This window comes from Phoenix dactylifera, chromosome 2 (genome assembly GCF_051530095.1).
Source record: "Phoenix dactylifera cultivar Ajwa chromosome 2, Ajwa_hap1_PhDact_Kaust_v1.1, whole genome shotgun sequence".
In the NCBI taxonomy this organism is placed as follows: Eukaryota; Viridiplantae; Streptophyta; class Magnoliopsida; order Arecales; family Arecaceae; genus Phoenix; species Phoenix dactylifera.
The window spans coordinates 36451349-36475014 of NC_143191.1; the positions used below are offsets into that span (position 1 = coordinate 36451349).

Genomic DNA, 23666 nt, shown 5'->3' on the forward strand with positions numbered 1-23666 from the left:
AACTCCAATGTGCGTGATGCTCCAAAATATCTCTCCCATTTTATTTCCGAACTGTCTTGAAAGTCCACAAGACTTGTAGGCTATCCAAGAGTACATGAGATTAATGTAATTGTTTCGGCATGAAGCTGTTACAATAGCCTTCATCATATTATAATAGCTGTTAATTTAGACCCTGGAATGCAATGGTGATGCTCGGCGCTTTCCCAGCTTCCTGATGTTATGTCCCAAAGTGGGAACAACTTCCACTTCCGACATCACACCTGAATTAACCGACACATTAATTTACGTCAGGAAAAGCTGTCGACGCACACATTTGAAAGCACTAAGAGCTAAAAAACACATCCCATATGTGAGAGTGCAATGCCGTATTTAAATATCCGTACAACCTCGAACTTACCCATAGAAAGTCACAGAACCCAAGGCGGAGGAGAATCTGTATCTACGAGCCATCTTTTGTTTAGCAATCAGCTTGGTCCTCGTCAAAAAAGAGATAAAAAAGTTGGTCTACCATACGAGCCTACTTCAGAATGCCGAGACAAAGTATCTGAGAATGGCGCCCTGATTATTTCAGCATGAAGACTGCAACCATACTTTCAAGCTCATATCATTAGGTGATGATTGATTAGCCATTACAGTTAGGTATTGCAGAAGCCGGAAAAAACTTCTGATGGTCTGGTCAAGTGATTGCCACCTGCGAAAATGGGCCCTTTTCTTAAGTTATGGTCTACTTAGGCTTCATAAGAATCAACCAATGTATGACATAGGACTAGGTTTGATGCTTGCTGTTCAATTGATTGCCCCATGCAAACGTTTGCCTCATATCCCATCCTAAGATTGATAAGATACAGGGTGCAGCAAATCCCTCATGTATATGCTGTTTAACACGTCCAATGGATAAGATGGGCAACTAATCTGCATCAAACAATCAAATAGGCAACTAATTTCCTCATGCCTGGTCCATACTGCATGGGAGTGGCACAAAGAATTCTTAAATCTATAGCAATATGCTCCTTTCATGATCAAATTGATGTTGAGTTGTACGAGAACAAAGCATATCTAACTTAAAAAGTACAGATTTTGGCCTGAAGTCCAACCATGTCATCAACATAGTTCATAGTACATATCATTCCCATTACCATCCTACATCAATCCCTTAAACTAGCTCTTAAAGTCGCATGTTATTTCACATTAGTTTTCCTTTTGAGTACCTTGCCACCGAATTATACCACACTTATAGTAGATCAGCTTCACCAAACCGCAAATTTTGACAAGACAAGCAGCTTCTATTTTGGTCTCGCACAAGAAGCTTGGTTTACCATCCATTATCTCGGAAGAGTTAGCTGCCTTCCACCCTCCATGAATCGCACAAAGCTTGGTCTCGCACAAAGCATTCAGCAACAAACACAGTCACCAATGGTGAGTTCTGCTATAGTTGGTCCAAAGATAATATCTCAAATCAAAAACTGACAGCTATCCCAATTGAGGAATGGTTTCTCAGAAGAAAAGAATGTTGTAGCTGATTTACAGTCACAAGTTTTTGTGACTGGCAACTGCACCTTTCAAGAAAATTATCGGGTACTTCCATTATTACTTGATGATGCAATCCTGAAAACCATACGAGCAAATAAATTCAAAGTTTTATTCTCTACTGAACACACCACCATATAATACCCTCCAATAAATATGACCATACTATAGCAATCTGCCCCTCAAAGTTCATGAAAGGAATCACAGATCTAGTACGGTAGTTTTTAACCTCAGATAAACAAGGTGAAGTGTCACATATAGGTTTGACGAAACTAGATGTGTGACTGTGAATCTTTCCACAACAATTAAATTGTTATCAAAGTTACAGTCTTAAGGATCACCGAAAACAGAGAAAAATTCTATATCTAATTTTCTGATAATATTGTACATACATGTATGATAATAATCTACAATCTTGAGAAGCCATTAAGGGGCAAGTTCCCCAACTAAATATTCATATCTTCATTGGAATCCCTAATGCCAAAAGCACAGGATTTCTCATGATGAATCATGACCATTGGCAGTCATCGCAAGTGGTTGTGCGGCTCCTGGTTCAGCAGAATTATTCTGGAGGGGGGGAAAGCAGTTCAGATAAATAAAATGGGAAAGGCAAACTAATTCAGTGATTCTGAAAATAGGGAACATGTCAAACATAGAAAGGACCACGGAAAGAAAAAGTAAATCTACAAACACTGTATAGTGACAATAAACAGCTTACCCCTTCCTTGGGTTCTGCTAAGGCATTTGGAATGGTTGGAGATGGATTTTTTGAAAGATCCCTCATTATTCCCTGCAGGTCCCAAAAAAGTGCATATATTATGCATCCAAACATAGTTATCGACAGTCAGAGACTCTATACATGCAGTCAGTCCAGCATTCAGAAAAATTTAGGTCTCCCTTCACTTAAAAGGAAAATTGGCTAGCAGGACTTTGGTCAACTGGAAGTAGGGAAACCAACCCCGAGGCCCAACACCCACATATAAGTGCATCAATTTATCAAGAACCCATCAAATGCCAGCAGATAGAGAACACTACTCGAAAGGAGAAAAATGCCATAGAATTATTTTGAATCCTTGTAGCTCAAGAATCCTGCTTTTACAGGAAAAACTCCAAAATATAACAAAGATATCTCCATAGTCTTTAGCTACCACAGACCGACTTATGAAGCACATATAACAAAAGGATAAGTATTTTAAGAAACACCTGAGAGACATTTATGGAAAATAGATGGCCTTTATGAATTTAAATTTCAATAGGCTTATTTTTGTATTAGTTAAATTATTCCATGTTCCAGCATTATGGTTATGGATGTTTACAGATTTATGTGTGATTTTTTTTAAAACAGTAAAATATAATTAGATACTTGCAGCATATACCTATACTAACTTCTATTGCTAGTCTAATCCATTTTGATATCCATTGATATTAGATCATACATAGCCCTAATAGAAATATCTGGCCAATGATGATCCATAAAGCCAACCTCAAATAGTTGGCAAAAGGGTCGATGCAATAGCTATGGTACTAACATAAATTAAAAAGATACATAAGCGCGCACATATCTTTTCCAATATACATAGCATGCTAACACGTCACAATAGAGTCTGCAGAACCCGGAACTTTGTGCAAACGAACCAAACTCAAAAAAGGAACCTCTACCAGTTTAAGCCAACACTAATATTCTGCTGCAAGGCCTAGACCTGTCCTCACCAAGGTCTTCAGTTAGAAGAAAACTTCCCATTATTCTTCAAATAACATAACAAGGATATTCATGGTAATAAACAGCAATTGTACCAAGGTGTGAAGATCAATCAACCTGGGAAAAATCATAGCCAATCTGGAGGTCAAGAGATATGGGTTGTTTAAATAAGGGAGGCAACCATTTGATGATCTTACCAAGAAAACTTGATTAAAATAAGATCATACGATGGTATGGGCACAGACAGTGAAGACCTGGGGGGGGTCCAGTAATGAAAGGTAATTTAGTTTGTGTTGAAGGTTTAAAAAAAAGGAGCAGAAAATGGAAAACCTAAGATAATAGGATGGAGGTAGTGAGGAAAGACATGAAGCAACTCAGAAGTAACCCGAGAGATGAATTCTTGGCAAATGAGGATCCATAAAGCCGCCTCGAATAGTTGGGAGAAGGCTGCATGATTATGGTTATGCATATGGTTACTTTAATCAAGAAAAATCAAGATTTTTTTGCCACCCATTTATGATTCTCTGTATTTTTTCAGGCATGAAATGGGAACTTCAGGCAGAAAGTAAAAAGCAGGGTTCCCGTAGGTACCCCACACTTCAACGGATGTCTATAACAGCTCCAATAGAACGACTAACAAAAAGCTTTCACTAAACACAAAGATTAAGACTCCATGCAAGACTAAAAACGAAAAATGTTACATAAGAAGCCGGATCTGATAAACAACTGGCTTGTTCAATGATACCTTGCAAAATAAGAAAATTCTAGAATAATTCATGCGCTTTATGACTCTGTTTTGAGGGATGGCGATGGCGATTCCAAATAATATTATTAAATTGATAGTCATCATAATACATCCAACATCAATATGCATGTCCGGTTCATGACATCGACCATCATAGAATTTTTAAGCAAGGACTTATTATGTGATAATAATTCCAACCAACTTATCAACCAGAGAGCATCAAAATCGTACATCTCTTCAATCCCACATGCAATGCAAGTGATACATGTCAGTAACTTATATTTTTCAAAAGGACCATATGAATTAAGTGATGACAATTTTTACAGACTTGGTTTTACGACATGATAAATGCCCTGACCGCCTTAACAAGCAATCTTGTTATATGCACAGTTAGGAATTCCACATCTAAAAAGCAAAAAAAATAATATCGTATATTATTGCCCGCTATCTCCATTTGGGATAGCTACAAGACAGGTCCTATTGCCACCCCCTTGCGAGGCCTGAAAATTTTTTTGGGCTCCAAGCCTCAGCTCGGAAAAATTATACTAGGTCTGGCCTGAGCCCAATTAGAGCCCAAAGCCCTTAAAGCCTAAATGGGCCTGACCCAAATCAAGCCCAAGCAAGACCAACCTGAATCAAGCCCAATTTGGCTAGAGTACGTGGAAGCACAGGGGGACGAGGGTGAGGAGGGTGAAGGAGGGAGGGAGGAAAAGGTTAGGATTAGGATTTTAAGAGAGAGGAGATAGGGGAATCGGGGATCGTGGGAAGGTGGCAGAGGTAAGAGGGCGAAGGAGATGGGGAAGACGAGGAAGAAGGGGAAGAAGGAGGGGGTGTAGCAGATGTAGGGGAAGGGGTAGAGGGAGCAAATGGAGAAGAGGGGGCATGTGGCAAAAGAGTGGCAACGCTTGGAGGTGGTGGAGGGAAGGTGGCAGCAATGGAGGAAGAGGGGGTTGGATGGGAAGGTGGCGGTGGAGCAGGTAGGGGTGGCAAGGGAGAGAGGGTAGAGACTGGGAGAGATGGGGTTAAGAACAGGCATAGGGTACAGGTTGAAGAAACTAGGGTACACCATGGTGTTTGTGTGAGGTCTAAGGAAGCTAGGGCACGCCATGAGGGTGGGGATAGAAAACTAGGTCACAAGCTAGCATACTAAGTCGAGCTTTGATCTGGGCTTTACGGTCAAGATTTGGTTTCTAGATGCATTCAAGTTGTGCCAAGAATTGCCCGAACCAGCCCGAAACTCATTCAAGCTTTGGATTTCAAGACCGAGCCTAAAGAAGCTTGCCCAAATTGGGCCCATTTTGAATCAAAGCCTTACCCAAACTATTCTCTTTCATTAGAAAAAAATACCTCAATGCATGCTTTAATAATAAAGATGTCATAAACAATGTATTAATGCTCTATACGAATGAAGACAAAAATGCTTTATCCAAATTCAGCTCGAAGTCTAGTTATAAAAAGCAAATAATTGTTTATAAGTAGAATGCTTGGTGACACTACATATGAATCCAAATTTGGACTTTGGAGAAGTATAAGATGCATGAAAAAGTTCTCTATACATATTGCAACAATAAAAAAAGCCGTAGTAGTGAAAAGCAGTAACACTTGAGCAAAAAGGAAAATAGAAAGTCAACTTTAAAATGATTACCAGCAGAACAAATATAGAATAAAGTCCAGAGTACCAACCTTATTTGCCCACACTAGTCCACATGCATTGCATAAGGTCCTTGGTCCATCAGGTCCACGGCGCATCATTGGTGTAGACTTTGGACTAATGCCACAATGATGGCATCTGATTATATACAGAAAAAAAATTCAAGATCAGACCTTGAAAGAATAACACTGTTTTTATGCACTAAATCAGGAAAAAAAGGAAGCAATTATGATGTTCCAAAATTAAATCAAAACAATGCATGCATATAAAACCGAAAGGCAATTATAGGAATGCAAACACATAGAACACCTATTTAAACAAAAAAAAAAAGTAGCATAAGTCACAAAAAAGATCAACTCAGAAGGGACTATTATATAAGCACTGATTATTATTTAGTGAATCATCAGGATGGCACTTTAGAAGCAGGAGATGAAATGTAATCTAATGGCAAGACTGATGTCAGATGTTGACAGGTCTCGCCTAGCATCCAAGCAAACAGCTTAGGTTTGGTTCTCCACCAATGGATACTTGCCCAAGGAAGCCCACAAATACAACATAATTCTGGAATCCGTCTAAGTATATTTGTGTACCTCCCAGTTTAGCCGTATCTGTGATGCTGCTAAGAACATTCTAGTCAAAGATGCATGATGTTTCAAAAGCTTACGCAGATGCTGCAGGCGGCCGATTCTCCTGTGAACCCCATTGCTGGGTAGTATCCCAACTGGTAACACCAGATGTTGAATCTTCAGGCTTGGATTTGGATGATATGAATTGGCCCTTGTTTCGTTGCATCCTGAAATCAATTAGGAAAAGAAGCTAATTTCACTATAGAAAATGTATAGTAACATCAAAGGGCATCAAAGGATGCTCATCGGACTTTATCATGCAATAGTAAGAAAATGTAAAGCCCAACTATACCTCTAAAAAATCAAGACCCTTTGATGTAACAAATAAGAGATGGACAGCAATAGAATACAGTCAATGACAAAAGAGAAAAAAGAAAACTTAAAAATGTAAATCACAATATCAACAGGCCTTGAGAAAAAGTATCAAAATCAGTGCCCATTAATCTTTTAAAAATAACCAAATCAATGATTGACTTGGATTGTGAAGTCAAATATTGGTAATTATAATGCGATATAAGTTATTATTGAAGAAGAGTAGGTATTAAGTTCAGTGTCATCTTAACATTTCTGGCTCTAATCCCGTGAAGAAGTTTTAACATTTTAGTAACAACATCATATCATGATTAAAAGTAAATATTTCTCTAACAAACATTACTTCTAGCATCATATATACATCTATGCTTGAAAAGATCCACTTATCAGCTTCTTCACACAACAATCAACCCAATGCAAAAGATTATAAGAGTATCAAAGATCAACAAACCTAACAAGACACTAACTTCCATTCGATAAGAACATCACTAATAGAAAACACCTAAGATAAAAAGAAAAGTATTCACAAAACCAAGCTCCTTTAACAGATCCTAATGCAATAAAAAAAGAAAGAAACATGGATCTGCTGAATTCAATGACTCAAAGACTTGGATTAATCACAGCAAAGGTCCAAAACCGGAGTGCTTTTATGAAAAGCTTTTAGGGTCACCAAGTTTTACAATTTCGACGATGCATTCAGGCATACAAAGGTAGATTAGATATTTCAATTTTATTTATCTTTTAGACCTCAAAATAGGATTCCCGGTCAAAGTATGTTTCCAACTCAAAATCAAATGCCTTGGCAGATTAAGACCCACTAATGGAATTCTTTGATTTGAATATCTTAAAGCAAGCTTTTAACTTGAGTTTTTTTATAACCTTTGGATTTATTTCAGAGGCAATCTCTTTAATAATTTTTCAAGTCCATTTTCCTTTCTACAGATTATTATTTGTGTTGGTTTTGAAGCCTATGGGGATGTGCTTAAGCTATTTTCATGGTTATCTATAAAGAGCTCTATAGATATCCATTTTCTTTAAAGTAACAACATTTTTCAATATCTTTTGTTAGAAGTGCAAGAATGGTTCTCATCTTGTAATCAAGTTGATGTAAGAATGAAATCAGCGATGTAAGAGTTTTTTCGCTCTTAGTTGAATATCACTGTTGGTGAAATGCCGATATTTTATCTGGCAAAGTAAATCCACGAAAGTATCTCCTTTAGAAACTAACAAAAACATAATTTCCAAACTAAACCAAGGCAAGAACCTCTTTAGTAGGTAGAAATTAATGCAATTTCAGCATCTCTGAGCAACCATCTTCCAAAACACTATCAACTTAATGATAATTAAGAATTGAAGCATTAAAAAATGAAGGTAGAAAATAACAACAAAAATGGAAACAAGGCGTTCAAGGGAATGATCCAGCCTGTTAGGTGAAGCATCACGAAGATGGATAACAAGCCCTGATTAGGACTAGGGAAAAGGTTCCCAAAAGAAACAACATAGAGGCTTATGTTTTATTGTTGCAGCAACCATAATGCAAACAGATTTAAGTGATAACCCATGCATTTCTCTACTATGCATTGTTCCTTTCTTTGCATGCCTATCAAACTTAGAACCAAGGCTCCAATAGGGCTGCAAACAAGCCAAGCCAAGCTTTGGCTATCAATCATATAAGTAAGGTTTACAAGCTTGGTTCAGGCTTTGAGCTAACTCACCTGTACTGATTCGCATGTCAGTGGGGCTGGCAAACAAACCAAATCTATGTTCAGCGATAAAAGTCGATCTCTTTCTAGGTTGAACTTTGTTTATACACCAAGTCTTAAATGTAACAAAAGCTCTGCATATTTTCTACTCAAAAGAGTACGAATGAAATAGCTACCAAGCCTGGCAAGTTCACGAACATCTTAGTGCATTTGCAGCCCTAGTGTCAAATCTGGTATGAAATGGCCAGTGCCTCTAATATATGGAAAGGGAAGGCCAGTTGTTAAGAAACGTTTTAGGATAAAACCTTTGCTTGGTTGCCCTCTCTTATAGTCACCACTGTTTGTCATAGAGTTTCATGTCCATCAAGAAAAGTATATCCATTGATCCCTCAAATCCTACCAATAGGCTCCATGAGCATTCAACAAACCAATTACTGTAATCCAATAGATTTCCATGTTAACCTTGCCAAAAATGCAAGACCTCTCCTTTTCCAAATTTAAGAATTAAGATGCACCATAGTCTGACTATAAATTTGATTATTTATTCTCATGAAACGAAGAACTCGCAAAGATAATTTCCATCTAAGCCAAAGTCAAATCCACTCAATTCCTAAATATCGGTCACTTGTCCCTAAAACCCTAAAGCTCTTCAATGAGACCCCCCCCCCCCCAAAAAAAAAAAAAAGTGCGTTAGAAACCACAAAACCACAATGCCATCAAGGCCATAAATTTTCTAATCATATCAACCCAGAAATTTGATATAATATAAATAAGAAATTCCAAGCCATCTTATGTTTTAACATGCTTTTTACAACTAATTGTCAACCTAACATTAACCCTCCTCCATCTAGGCTCAAGACCTGCATCAACTGTGTTGAGCTGGACATCTAGTAAAACTAGGACAGCTAAAGAAAGGAATAAGCATGCTGAAGGAGCTGGGGAAGTTTCATTAATTTAAGACAAAGTGATGGAGTGGTATATGGTATGACTAATAAGCATATACAACGACAATCTGAAGTGCTTGAGCAAAGAGTGGTAACTGAATTTGTGTTGAAGGGTGTAGAAAAAAAGGAAAAGACCTAAAATTACATGAATAGAGGTTGTGCAAACATGGAAAAAGCTTGGGAGGAATGCTTGGCGGATGACAATCTATAAAGCCAAACCTATATAATTTGAACAAAGCTGGATGATTATGGTTATAGAAGAGAGAGAGAGAGAGAGTGTGTGTGTGCGTGTGTAGGTGCATGCCTCCAAGAAAGGAAGCTTTCTGTCTTCAATATTGTCAAAAACTCTATCAGGACTCCTAATGAAGACATGGAACGTCAAGATAAACATGTAGGGTATTGGCTCTTGCATTTTTGTCCTCCTAGACATACGGTTTGCATCAAAGTGCAACTTGGGAATTCCATCAGAATCTTCAAGATCTAATTTCTAGCTTAACCACAAGAAGCATGTGATGGTGATTTGAAAGATGATGATCAACAATCTTTATCTCACATCAATCTAAAGTTAGACATGTAAAAGTATGAGATACCTAATAATTAGCATAAAGTTTTAAAAAATATATAATAGGATTTTCTTGCCATATGTGTCCTCATACTTGGTAAACAGTTGTTCACCTAATATCAAGCATCATCTCCTCCTAACTGCATACATACATACATACATATATGACATTATCATAGAGAGACATGCTCTTCAAATAATAAAATGCTACTAACCATTTAATATATTTAATGACAGCCATTGCTGAAAGATGGCTTCTCAGAATTTATTTCATAATCAAATTACTAGCCAATCGCATGCTATTAAGTAATTCGTAAACCACGTATTAGATCCCAGGGATCAGCATCAATATAGCCTAAGTGAACTTCTGCATATGCAAATTTTTCATTCATAATTGTAAATCTCAGCTTATGAAGATGCTTGAGGAGGAGGAAGGGGGGAATAAGTAGCTTGAAGAAAAAAGAATTGACAAATACATGCAAAATGAAAGCAGTGCTTATATCATATGATAAGTCCTCCTACCTGAGGGCAACCTCTTTGCGAACATTGTATCGTATTCTCTTGTCAAAGTTTCGCTCTTTCCTCTTCTCGCGAAACCTCATCAGCGATGCGACTCTGTGAGGAAAGTTTATGCGCTGTGGAACATCAAAAGCAAACAGTACCTATTAAAAACTTCCAAAGTATTGACAGTATAACAAAGGAAAAGCTTGTCAAAAAAAATAAATAAAAAAAGAATACCCTATTATGCATATGGGGAGATGATTGAAAAGAATTTAAAGCAACGTTCATCTCGCGCCCTCCCAGCAACAGGAGCACGGCCTGAACCTAAAATTTTGATAGGAAGTCAGTAAATGGTTTGGGATATTCAAAGGGTACCCAAATTGGAAAGGTTTGATCCTTTGAAATGAAACAACGAGTATAGAACATCAGATGTGGTAAAAATGTCACCTTTTCGGGGGAGACGGAGTCGAACACATAGACCTCACCCTGGAACGAAAGTGTGAGCTGGTTGCCACCAACTTGGTGGGCAATCACCGCTTGAGGGTCCCCTATATTGCTCGGATCAACCAGACCATCCGTCTCCATGCCCTCGCCATCCCCGGCCACATCCCGATCCTCCTCCATCCCATGTACACCGACACCGATGTGGTGCTCCGCCGCCTCGTACTGCTGGAGAGCCTGCGCGTCGGCAGCGGCAATCAACTGCGACTCTCCGCCGCCTCCACGGCCGTCGTCTACCTGCGCCGGCATCGCCACGACCGGGAGGACATGGTGGGCAGCCACCGGCTTATGGATGTGATGGCCCGGGAAGCGGCCGCCGGCCGCCGGCTTCACGTCCACTGGTGGGTTAGGGTTTTCGCTCATCCCTAAAGCGCTCTCTCTCTCTCTCCTCACTCTCGATCCTTTACCCAATTTAGAAACTTTTTATAGAAGAAATGAACAAAAAATCAACAAATTGAAGATTGATTCAAAAAAGCAGACCGAATTCGGATTTTTTTATATATTTGTGGGATGGATTGATTCCTCGGAAATCAAAAAAACGGAAGCAAGTCTCCTCCAAAACCGCATTCGATCAAGGTTTCCGGACTGGGTTTAAAGAAAAGCCAATGCAGAAATCCTAGATTGGGCGATCAGTGATTGGTTACCGAGATCGGCGAATAGGGAACCCTAGAATTAGAGAGAGCGGGGGTTGGGCAGGATAGAGGGGAGAAGACTCACAAGAGGTAGGCATAAGAATATTACATGAAGATGCGCTTATAAATATTTGTATGCGGTTGATATGATCCGCCGTCCCGTTTCCTAAAACCAGATCGTACCTAGCCGCCCGCCCGAGGGAATAATTAAGATAGACTCATAGAAATTTACAAGCCAGATCTGCCGTCCAGGGATTTTTCAGAAAGATCTTGACCGATCATTTTAGCGCGGGTCCTTCTCTCCTGGATTCAAGTGAAACATGTGGAGCTCTGAGCACCCATGGACGGCAGATCTGACGTCCCACGTAAAACTTTTATATCGGCAATTTATAACTTATAAGGCACCGTCCTCACATAAATTTCGACACGAGATGTCATGACGTCACCGCTCGTACTCATACGATCTCGACTCGACCTAGCGTGCGCTCGCGTGCATAGAAACTTATATGCGGAGACATAAAATTCACTGCCGTTCGGTAAGTCGTCGCGCCATGGGAAGATTGACACCTTACCTTGACACATCAGGTTTACGTTATACATCTCGATTGCAAATTTGGAGGTGTAAATTGTAATAGATTCTTCCTTATTCTATTAGGAAATTACGGGAATGCCCTTGTTTGTTGCCGGTTAATGGGCCGCTCAAGCCCCGGGCTTTTGAGCGGGCTTCGGCCACCAATTTAGGCCTGGCCAGCCAGAACGACCAGCTCGACCTAATTTTTGTTTTCTCATAGCGTTTATTCATGTTTCCCATATTTAAAGACTTAATTGATAATTGTTGTTGATTGGCTAATTTAATGGGATAATAAACATTTTATAGGTTGTAGGCCATATCTAATTATTCATAAATAGCATTATTTTTAAAATTATTTTTAAATATTATTTGTATTTGAAAAAATGAAAAAATTGGTTAAGAAGCTTGAAGCCCGAAGCCTGATTAAAGAGCAGGCTTAGGGTTAAAAAATAGGCCCGAAGGCCATATCAAGTTGGGCACGAGCGAAAATAAATTGCATTAACTTTTGGGCAAAGCTCGGCTGGTGCCCGGCCCAGCAGGTCCACGAATAAATCTAATCATGAGCATGATTTTTTTTATGGGCATATCAGAGCATGATTAAAATGGATGGAGGTGAGGTGATGGCCAATTCAACGTTTTTTCTTTTTTTCTTTTTTAGGTAAATTGGGAAAGGAAAATAACTACCAAACCAAGTGCGATGCAAGTCAAGTAAACCAGCAGCATCCAGAGAAGATCTGGAATCAATAGAAGAATTCAAACCAGATAAGTAATCTGCCACCGAGTTTGCTTAATTTCTTGCAAACATGATGAACTCTGAAAGAAGTAGGTGTGGAAATCAGAAGTTCAATTTGCTGCGGCAAGGGATTAGAGAATTGTGGGAAGAATTTTGGGCTATCCAAGATATAGCGTTGCAGAATCCCCTTCAAACTTAGTGATTGAATCAGCTGGTAAGTTCTTCGAACCCGCTAGAATAAGCCGCCTATCATGATCGAGCCAACAAAATTAAGTTTCAGCAACCCACGGAGAGGATGGGGATGAAGAGGAGCAACTAGGGATGCAAAATGCCCCAGTGCCATAGGTTGCCCAAAGGGCCGTCCAATATGTCCTCATACTCAGAAGCCGGAAAGCCCTGTTATTTCCACCCTTCCATGGTAACCAAGCCTGGTAGCCACCTTTTCATTGTCACTCAATGATGTAGGTTTCTTAGGGGTGACCTTAATTCATGAGAGAAAGCACCATAATGGAGCTGCGAACTGGGGGGCTGCTTATGTAGCCAGTAACTCCAGTAGTACCTAATGAGCTGGAGATGGAGAGTTGCTCCTGGCACTCCGAGGTATTTTGTATTTTCATTTTATTGGGTGCATCCATACTCGTTAGATATGATCCATCCGTCTTAGCAAAAAAAAAAAAAAACACCATAAATGCCTGCAATCATATGCAAAGTAGACTGATTGTGATGATATTACATCTAATTTTAATACACTTCTATTCTTTAAATTAGTTGGTATGCCCATTGTTTCTCTCACTTCAGCAAAGCTTGAACTACTTCAAGTGCATTTTGATTTTAGAGGAGGGCCCATAAAGACTATAGAGTGCCTCAACGTGTTGTTTCTTAATTTATAATTCTTGGATTTTTGAATGCTGAATTTCTTGGGAGGTGATTGGTAGACAAAACAAGTAAGACTTGAAAATGAAAAGATCTAATAGGGAGATGGAGACTGCAGACTTAAAAAGTATATTAAAAATAAAAAGTTTCAATTCAATTAATTAAGTGATTTTATGAATTTCTACAACTCAACCAAATAAATAGAAATTTAAATTAATAAATTATAAAGTCAAAATAGACCATGATTCTAATATGCAGTAAATTGCATCGACTTGGGACGGTCATAATATTCCAAGAATGATATATTGGTTACTTCATACCAATAGGATATAAATTTGTTTACGATTTGTTTAGCTTAGTCCCTAAATTTTTTTTATGTACGCATAGTAATCTCTACCTTTTCATATTTGTATGAAAATTTTGTAAAGTTCTCCATTTATACAAATCATTCTTTTCGATAATTTTCATTGACCGATTACCCAAGGTTGGAAAAGAAAAAAAACACCCTTTAGCTTAATAGTGAATGAGACTTGGGGCTACTTCTATTCACGAGCGGACAGAATGCTCCGCTTGCTCACGTGCGAAGTATTTTGATGGGCTTGAGCCTAGATTTTAAGTCTGGTGCACTGGATCAAGCCTAAAATATCAACCCGCTTGCGAAATAGGTCAAACTCAGGCTTTGGTAAGTCCAGTTCGAGCTCGGTCCTTTGTTCTCCTCCTTCTCCTTTGTCCTCTTCCTTCTTCTCCCTCTTCCCTTTCTCCCATTTTTCCTTCAATATTCCATATTTTTTTAAATAAACAGATAAAAAAGTTCAAGACCTGGTTCAAAGTCTAAGTAAATATCAGCTGGAGCCTAAAAAAATAAGCCTAAAGACTGAGCCAAGTAGGTGTTGGATGTGGCTTGGGCCTAACAGATTTTGGTTATATCTTGGATGGAGCTAAGCCCACTTGATAAACAGGTCTATTTGGACTTGGCTTCTTCTTGCTCGCTTCATTGTCTAGTTCAAGACTTTGGCCACTAAGGAACCAACAATGAAGAGGTATAAGTTAAATATTGTCGAAGTGTGAACACTATAGAGAATATATCTATATGATGTGAAATTAATATTATTAGAAGAATATAATAGAATATTATTATTTTTATTATTATCTGGCCAACCTCCGAGATGTATAAGCAGTAAGAGATGTATAAGCACTAAGTTATAATTAATATTAAAATATAAAAGTTTTTTAAGAACTAATATACAAAAAACTTATTTATTTAATGTTCCTAATATATTTCTAAATAACTCTATTTTTTCATATAGTGCATCTTCTAGCAATAAGATTTCTTTGTGCTTCCTACGCAGCAAGCAACGATAACATCCTAGCATTTCTCCATAATATAGATTGATTATGGTGCCCAAAACTTACTCAAAAATTAAAGGCAATACATTTTATAACCAATAAGGAATAGGAGGAGAAGGAGGAGGAGGCAATAGATAGACGAAAGACTTCTATAGCCATTTTGTAAGGCAGCGATGTATCTTTAACCTCAAAAGAATAAGGCATCAATACATCGAGAAAGAAGGGGGCATATTTAACATATACCAAGCAATAGCCCTATTTTGCTTGATGAGGATGATAACTAGCATTCTCTCGAGCTATATTGATACAAAAGCAATTCATAACCCCTATCAAATGCTCCAATTGATACGAACTGAAACAACTCATTGACTGGTCAGGAACCAAATTGATTCGATTGTTATGTCTCTTTGCTGGACAGGCAAAGCTTTCTTGTTTGAATCTAGTATGATGCACTCATAAATATTAAGAAGTTTATGACTAAGTGCAGATAGGTCCCTCTTTCCAATCCCAAAAAAAAAAATCTAGCGAAGAGAGAACAATTGGAAAATTCATCTTCATCCCCGCTTGTCCTTCTTCCCTCGTAAGATAACCGGAAAATATGGGTGGAATTAGCTCAGATACCTTAATTTGCTTGTCGCAAAGTTCGAAAGACTGGAGAGGACTTCTAAGTTATTTTGCTTTCTTCGCAACGTGATCCTCGGGGGCGGCTCGGTTTTTCGATTACCCAACACCATGGACGAAATAATCGTTTGTTCACACTGAGCCGATTTTTTTGTGTCATTCACCGAATCTTGAGTCCTTGTCGTGTCAGACTACGGACATTGAATGTCACGTTTTTTTTTGGGTTCAATGTTTTCCGCTGTGTGGTGGCAAATCTGGGAATGACACGTACTTGAACGTCCTTGGCTGGAGAATCTCTCTACGTCACCCATCTTGTCTTTTAGTGTGGAGTCGGTGATTTATGTACATCAAATATGGGGACCAAAGTGGCGCTTTCAGATCATACTGCAGTCCAGCTGAGATGATGTTGAAGGTGCATCGATCATGCTAAGCTGTCTCCCAAACAAAAAATTTTGGCCGATCGAGTTACATGTGGCCGGTGGACTGCAAGAGCTTGAAATCTCATCAAAAAAAAAGGGTAAAGAAATATTATTTATATTTTTTTTTTTTTACTTTCAGCCGATCAAAGTTACATATGGTCGATGATGGATTACAAGAGTTTAGACCTCATCCAACTAAACTAGCTAAAATATATTATTTATATTTTTTTAATTTTATATTTTAGTGCTTTTTTATTAAAATCCAACTACAAATATCACAATTAACTCGTGATTAATCTAAATGGACTCGTGTTACAATATCCTCTAGTCTACATAAGTCAGTAACTAAATCCGCTCTGATACCATTATGCAATAATTCGGAACCTCGTTCAAAAATACTACCCAAAAAATAAAAGTTGCGTAATTGCCTGATTTCTTATGTACATATAAGTATACATATATACACACATTATTATGTAACATTAGTTATTTATATATCATTCAATTTCTAAATTCTTAACATTTGAAATTTTATAGCTTACAAGATCATAAAATAAAATGTAATGATATGTTAAAATATCTTATGGTATTTACACTTGACTGAAAGTGTCTCTTTTCAATTTTTAGGCAATCATTATTATATAATTATTTGTTAGATAATTGCTGGCATAATTTATTTTTCAAACATGCATTGAATGTTTCGTTAATAAAGTTCTTAAAAATCCTGGATTGTTTTAGTTTGATTGAATTTTTAAGATAAAACATTTGATATTCGTTGGGTTCCTAGACCTAATTTGAATCCAATGCTTATTTTTATTACCTTAATCTGAACTCTATTTGATTCTTCAATGAATTGGACATGGAATAAAAGTTAGATCCGAAATCCCAATGTGTATGGGATTGGATTGACAGCATCCCCAGACTTGTTCAAAATAAATCATTCTCACGTCGCAAGCAATGCAACTTACCCGTCTCCCCGGACAATATTATGACTTACATTTCGCAAAGCATTTGGGGTGCCCATTTTTTTTAAAAAAAATCAATATTTACGTTGCAGTCTCTCTATTTTTCATTGTCCTCTGACTTCGCATGCATCACCCATGTCAAATTCTGATATATTTGAGACGCAGCAATGCAAAAACTATAGGTGGCATGTAAAAATCTTGGGATAGATCATGGGTGGCTTTTAAAAATCTGGGGATAGGAGGCGGCTCCAAAGGAGAAGGATAAAAGTTGTATCTTTTGAACGAGAAAGAATGTTTCACCTTTCTTTATATAAATCCACCATTAGATTATATAATAATTGTTTTAAGACAAGTGTAGAAATGAATTCAAAATGTAATCAAAGCTGTACAAAATGCAATCCAATGATCTATGTTAAAAAAAAAAACAACAATCATCCTCTCATGCATAGTACACAACTCAAACCTTTTGTGCTAACACTTAATAACTCTGCTCAACAAGTTACTAATTGAAATTTTTATAATTAATAATTATTTATGATACATTAGTTTTTATTTTTTAAAATAATAATAATAATAATAATTTTGCAGAGCTACAATGGGAAAATTCTCTCAAAAAGGTAGGCCTCAGAAATGGTATCCTTATATATATATATATATATATATATATATAATCATTATATATATATCTTAAATGATGAACTTTTTCTGACAATTTAGGCTATATTTGGGGAGCTTTTGGAGGGCCAAAAAGCACTTTCTGGTCCTCTAAAAATACTTTTAGATAAAAAATGGTGTTTGGTAAAATTTTCGGGAGCTTTCCAAAAATGTTGTTTTCAGCTTTGTCGGAAAGCTATTTTTTGGATCAAAATACTCCCATTTAAATCACACTTTTTTTCCCCAAAATCCTTATCCCGCCTCTTCCTTTCTCCATTTCCCTCTCAATCTTCTTCTTCCTTTCTCTCTATTTATTAGAGAGATAATGGTCATTAGAAGGATGAAAAATTAATTTACACTAATAATTATAATATTTTATATATTTATTATTATATTATACTATAAATATAATATTATATTACATTATATCATAATACATTGATATGTTATTTAAATAATTTAATATTATATTAAATTATTATTCTATAAATAGTACTGTATTATAATAATATTATATTACATTATATTAATATTATACTGTATCATATATTTATGTATTAATACATATTATATTTTATTATGCTCTGTTATATAATACTGGTAATATACTTTATGGCCATTTTGTCACACAAAAGTACTTTCACAGTTTGTTTTCCAAACATATGTTAAAGTGCCACAGCATTTTAGAAATGTAGTTACCAAACAGCAAACAGTTTTTTATAAACGCTCTGCTTCAAAGACAGGAGACCAGTTTTTGACCTAAAGCGCACTTCGGCGCGTCCCGTCCACATGATGGGACCCACAATCCTCCGGCAACCGCGTGTGGGTCCGGTTTGCCGTCCTGCCCACGTGCTATTAATCCGCTAAACGTCAGCCACGTGAGGGTGACGTGACGACATTTCTTACATCGCATCAAAGGTCGCCCCTACGTCAGCCAGCCGATCAGAATCTGACGAGGCCTCAACTGGGATCACAGAAGACTCGTGCGTCGCGCGGGCAGTTAGCATCAGCCAGCTGGTGCAGCTCCCGGTTTTGGCATCTCGTGGTCCCTGCAACAATAAGTCTTATCTTCAATAAGGCCATTCAGTGGCACCCACCACCAACCGCCAACCAGCATCCTCCCTCTTCTCCCTCTTCCTTCTTTCTTTCTTTCTTTCTACTTGGAAAGATAACCCTCAATTATCCCCCCCACCCAAAAATTTGCATTGATGCTGAAAGATCCTATAAGTATCTTTTAAGAATAGTTTTGAATTTAAACATGCAATGGAACTAAATGGCTTAAAGAGATCGAGGTATCCACAAGAGCAATTAGTTTTTATTTTTAATGATAGGATAAAGCATCTTGGTGAAGGAATTAGTTATTTCCAAAAATATATAGAATTAGGTGTCGAGGAGCCAACTACATTGTTTTTTAAAATTATCTCATTTTTTTTATTTTTGTTGAACCTAAATGATTGATTTTGATGATGCAAAAAAGTTAAGTTAAAAGCTGACTAATTTATTTGTTTTAAATTTAACTGATAAAATTTCAGAAAATAAAAAAGAAGAAAGTTTTCAGCTATCCTCAAAAGAAGATCATTCATCTGAAGCTCCACATCAAGAAACAAACTCTAAAAGGCTATGAAAATATTTATTGGAAGCTTATGTACATACATAGAAGATTTCAACTTGAAAGAAATAATTCACGAACCACACATGGCTGAAAACTCCAGCAAACATTTCTTTAGTTTGAACACAAAACCCCTATCTTTGAAAGGCACGCGGATCCCATTAATCCCTTGTAGAATGCAAGGCATTAGTAATGTTATGTCAAGCTTCACAATTAATGAACCTTGTCAATCCATTGCACCTGATATCTAAAAGATTGAATGATATAGGTTTGACATGCACGATGGTTGGATTTGACAACCACCTAACACGAACCAAATCAAGGGTTGATGGGAGCCATGCATTCCGCTCAAGATAACTCCAAGGCTATTAGATCAGACTTAAGTACTCATGAGGCCATCCAATTATGTCATTCTATCCTCGTGAATTAGCTTGTTATCGGTGCATCGCGTTGATGGTCGGTGGTTTGATGGCCGCCTCCCAAGTCCCAACGTTTGAATAGTCGCGAAAGGGACGCGTTGAATTAAGAGAAATGAGAAAGAGCTGCCATCTGAAACAGGGTAAAAAACGGAACCCAGGACCAATTTGTGGTCCAAACTGGGCCGCATTTGGGGTGAATCAATTCAGTGAACGAGAGAGTTGATTTTTGCGCCAACATTTTTTCTTTGGAGCAGAAAGATTTTCGTTTAGGACTTTTAAAAGGTCGAAAGCTTGGGACCAAAGGAAAACGTCATGCAGGCACCATGCAGTACCGGAACCAACAATTTAAATATCTCCTTATTCCATAATAACTGTCACCAATCAAAACTGTTATTGGCCAGTCATGAAAAAAACAGAAATCATTATTTGTCTCAACAAATAGTTTTTCAAATTTTAAAATTAAAGTAAACACGAAAATAAATAACTGTTTAGAAATAATGGAGAATAATTGGAAAGTAACAAGATTATTTTGCCCTTAAGTTTTCATTATCTAAAGTAATACATTTTTTGGATCATCACATCATTTTTGGAGGAAATTTTGAGATTTTTTTTTTAATTTTGAAAATATTTTTCTTAAAAGAAGATACAAGAGAGGTGGCGTGCAATGCTCGTGGTACAAGCATTCGCTATAATAATAATAATAATAATAATAATAATATATTTTTTATATTATTTATCTTGATAAGATAATGTGGAGCGTCCTAAGAATTACAATGTCATTGTTTAAAATTGTTGCCACAAAAAAAAAAAAAAAAAACCGACCTGAGAAGACCAGATGAATTGGTGAATGACGATGGATTGGTTTGTCATTTTTTTGGACTAGAAGGTCGGCCTGAAGCAAAAAAAATCCAATCCACGAGCATAAAGAAAAAACACCAAAAGTTGGCAGATCTAATTTGGTAGAAAATTCTCCAATGCGTAAGTTAGATCGAGCTTTGATAAAACAATAAAAAATTTAAAAGTACAAGCTATGTAGAGTGGAGTGGAGTGAGACAAAAGTACACCCAAAAGTCTTTCGGGTTGTTCCGTAGTTTTATTTGGGGGCGGCGATGAGATAGAGGTGGTATCCACCTATTGGCATGGGACACCATATGTTAGCCGACCAGCAGGGGAGGGCTGGAAGTTCATTCATTGATCGAGGTCTCACCAGAAGTCCAAGCACATAGAGCGGCGATTTCATCTAATTCGCGACTACCTCGAAAAAAAATATGTAGAGGTGCAGAGTAGACTCTACTGATAACGTGGCGGACCCATTCACTAAGCAGCTGAGTCAGAAGAAATTAGAAGTCCATCTTGAGAAAATAGGACTTAAATACATGTCTGATTGGCTTTAGTGCAAATGGGAGATTGTTAGAAGTATGCCCTAGAAGCCAACGTGGCTGACGCATATTTGTAATCTGGGGCACAAATTTGTAATTTGACACTTATTAATAAATAAAATTGGGCAATTTGTTTTTCATTCATGTTTGTATGTGTCCATGAATCGTCTAAGAAATTAATAGATGATTACACATGTTGGGGGAAAAACCCCAAGTCATACCGCCACGGAGGCGCGCGGCCGAAAAGCGCCGGCCGGAAAGGCGCTCAGCCAAAGGGTGCCGACCAGAGAGCACCAACCAGAGGGGTGCTCGGCTAGAAAGAGCCGACCAGAGGACGCCGACCAGAAAAGCGCTCGATTAGAGGGCGCTGACCAGAGAGGAAAGAGCGCGAAATAAAGGCGCTCGGCTAGAAGGCGCTCGACCAAAGGGCGCCGACCAGAAGCATTAGAAGCGACCCCGCCACAGGGCGCCCCATTGGGCGACCAGCTCGGCTCGGCACCCCTGCCGAGCCGATTGCCTTGACCAGATGTTCAACCCCTGCCTAACCCCCTGAGGGACTTGATAACTCCACTACAACCTGCCGCTATCTCCAAGCCGTCAAGGCATAAGATCTCCGCAGGTATTTGGCACGACCTGCCATTAATGCATGAGACCCCCTCAAGTCTCCGATGCACTCAGCCATTTAATGAACACGGCTCAAGACGATCTCCGGATCACTGAACCATCAAAGCGTATGGCTCTCCCTGACCGCCGGTTCACTCGGTAATAAATGCACTTACCATCCATGGACCCCGGGCCTACCACGGCCGGCGGTTCAACCACTCCAACAGGTCCGATCGACCGTGACAACTCCCTGGTTCCGGTCTGATTCGGCCTCATATTCCACTACGCCATTAATGGGCCAAATCGTGCCCAATTATTACAAAAGAGGACAAACTCCCTGTCACCTCCCGGGCAACATAAAATCCCTCTATAAAAGGGAGCCTGGGAGGAAAGAAGGGGAGGACCGGAACACAGGTAAACAGCACAGACACAATTGAGTACAATATCCTCTTCATCTTCTCCACATATCTCTGGCTTGCTCTCTCCACATATTTGCCCCCTCTGACTTAAGCATCGGAGGGCCGGCGCCGAAGAGCCCGGCCACCGGCTTCTTTTTGCAGGATAGGATAGGACGCCCTCTTCGTCGCTCATCCCACTCTCCACAGCCTCCAGGAGGACGCCGCCGGCCGGCGCACCGCCGTCCGCCCTCCCCGCAGCGGAGCTCCTCCTTCCCCGGCTTCGCGGCGGCCCCCGGGTCCAATTTCCAGCAACAGTTGGCGCTAGAGGAAGGGACCGAGTTCGCTGCCATGAAGCTAAGAAGCAAAGGGGCTTCCAACGCCTCTCGACGTCCTCCACCCAGCCCTGAGCATTCCGTCCGAAACTCACCACCTCCGGCTGAGTCAGTTCATCAAGTTCGGCCGGAGCAGTTTGATGCCCTGGTGCAACAGGTGAAGGCCCTGGCTACCGCTGTCCAAAGCCTGCAGCCCAGGGGCATCCCAACGGCACCGCCTCCTCCGGCTCCAGTTCAACCGGAGCCCCCTACAAGCGGACTTCCCCTTCGAGGTCAGGACTCCCAAGTCCAGGCCTCCCTCTGGAGAGAGCACCCAGCCAGGGGCTACGGAGGCTGGCCACAGCCTTCAGAAGCTGAGTCGGTTCCAGGGCAACCTGCGCTCGAACGAACCGCTGCAGCGATCTTCCAGAATGACGAACTCGACAAGAAGGTCGAGAAGCTGGAGCGCCAAATCCAGGCACTCCACGGGAGAAAATCAGGACGTGACGGCGACTTCGAGTTCACTACGAAGTCACCCTTCTCCCCGGAGATCGAAGATGAACCGGTTCCGCTACGGTTCAAGATGCCCCAGGTGGAGCCCTACAACGGCAAGGCTGATCCCCTTGACCACCTGGAAAGCTACCGGGTCTTGATGGCCCTACAAGGAGCCTCGGAGGCCATGATGTGCAAGGCTTTTCCGGCGACACTCCGAGGACCAGCCCGGCTGTGGTTTACCGGGCTGAAGCCGAGTACTGTCTCCTCCTTTGAGCAGCTCGGCAGACAGTTTGCTGGCAACTTTGCCGCCAGCCAGCCCCAGCGACGGACGTCCGACTCCCTCCTAGACATTAAGCAAAAGGAGGGAGAGTCCTTCAGGGAGTATTTGGACCGGTTTACCGCCGCAACATGGGAGGTCCGGGAGCTTGACCAGTCAATCGCCATGTCAGCGCTAAAGACTGGATCCCGGTCTTACAGGTTCCTCTTCTCAATCGAGAAGAGTTTTCCCTCGGACCTCACCGAAATGTTCGCTCGGGCGCGGAAGTACGCCAAGGCGGAAGAGGCCGTGGTAGTTAGGCGGGGCGGGACTGAGCAGAACCCCAAGAAGAGACGCCGCGAGGAGCGCAGCCAGCCCAGAAGCCCGTCTCCGCGACAAGCTAAGAATCCGCCCTGCCCGAAGAGTCTACCCCGACTGAGGGGACCGCCACAGCAGAGGTCACCACTCCGCCTAAGGTTCCCACTACGGGCTCGTGCACCCGAGGAGAGGTATGAAAAATACACTCCCCTCAATGCTCCTCGGGCTGAAATCCTCATGGAGATTGAGAGTCGGGATTGCATCCGGCTCCCACCTCCGAAGCCAGACACCA

The 23666-nt window shown here is 39.7% G+C and overlaps 1 protein-coding gene across 2 annotated transcripts; it reads right to left on the reverse strand.

The window, feature by feature from the left end:
• Positions 1-14: 14 nt before the first annotated feature.
• Positions 15-11526, reverse strand: LOC103701493 (GATA transcription factor 20-like). Of its 2 annotated transcripts, XR_015975423.2 has the most exons (8): positions 10718-11526; positions 10508-10594; positions 10292-10404; positions 6287-6415; positions 5655-5760; positions 2246-2317; positions 398-1605; positions 15-260 (listed from the first exon to the last, which is right to left on the reverse strand). XR_015975423.2 is itself a non-coding variant. In XM_008783565.6 (7 exons), exons 1-7 carry the CDS (start codon positions 11132-11134, stop codon positions 2026-2028), a joined length of 993 nt encoding a protein of 330 aa, XP_008781787.1. In that variant the 5' UTR covers positions 11135-11525; the 3' UTR covers positions 1616-2025. The 2 variants fall into 2 exon arrangements, 1 of the variants encoding a protein (XP_008781787.1); XM_008783565.6 differs by lacking the exons at positions 15-260; positions 398-1605 and adding an exon at positions 1616-2094 and having other exon boundaries at positions 10718-11525.
• Between the last annotated feature and the right edge of the window lie 12140 nt (positions 11527-23666).

Excerpts from the sequence above, each read along its gene's own strand:
- LOC103701493 (XM_008783565.6), bottom strand. The coding sequence starts at position 11,134 with ATGAGCGAAAACCCTAACCCACCAGTGGACGTGAAGCCGGCGGCCGGC. Across the intron at positions 5,761-6,286 it reads CGGCCGCCTGCAGCATCTGC|ATGCCATCATTGTGGCATTA; the intron begins GTAAGCTTTTGA and ends GTATATAATCAG. Across the intron at positions 2,095-2,245 it reads TAGCAGAACCCAAGGAAGGG|AATAATTCTGCTGAACCAGG; the intron begins GTAAGCTGTTTA and ends CCCCCCCTCCAG.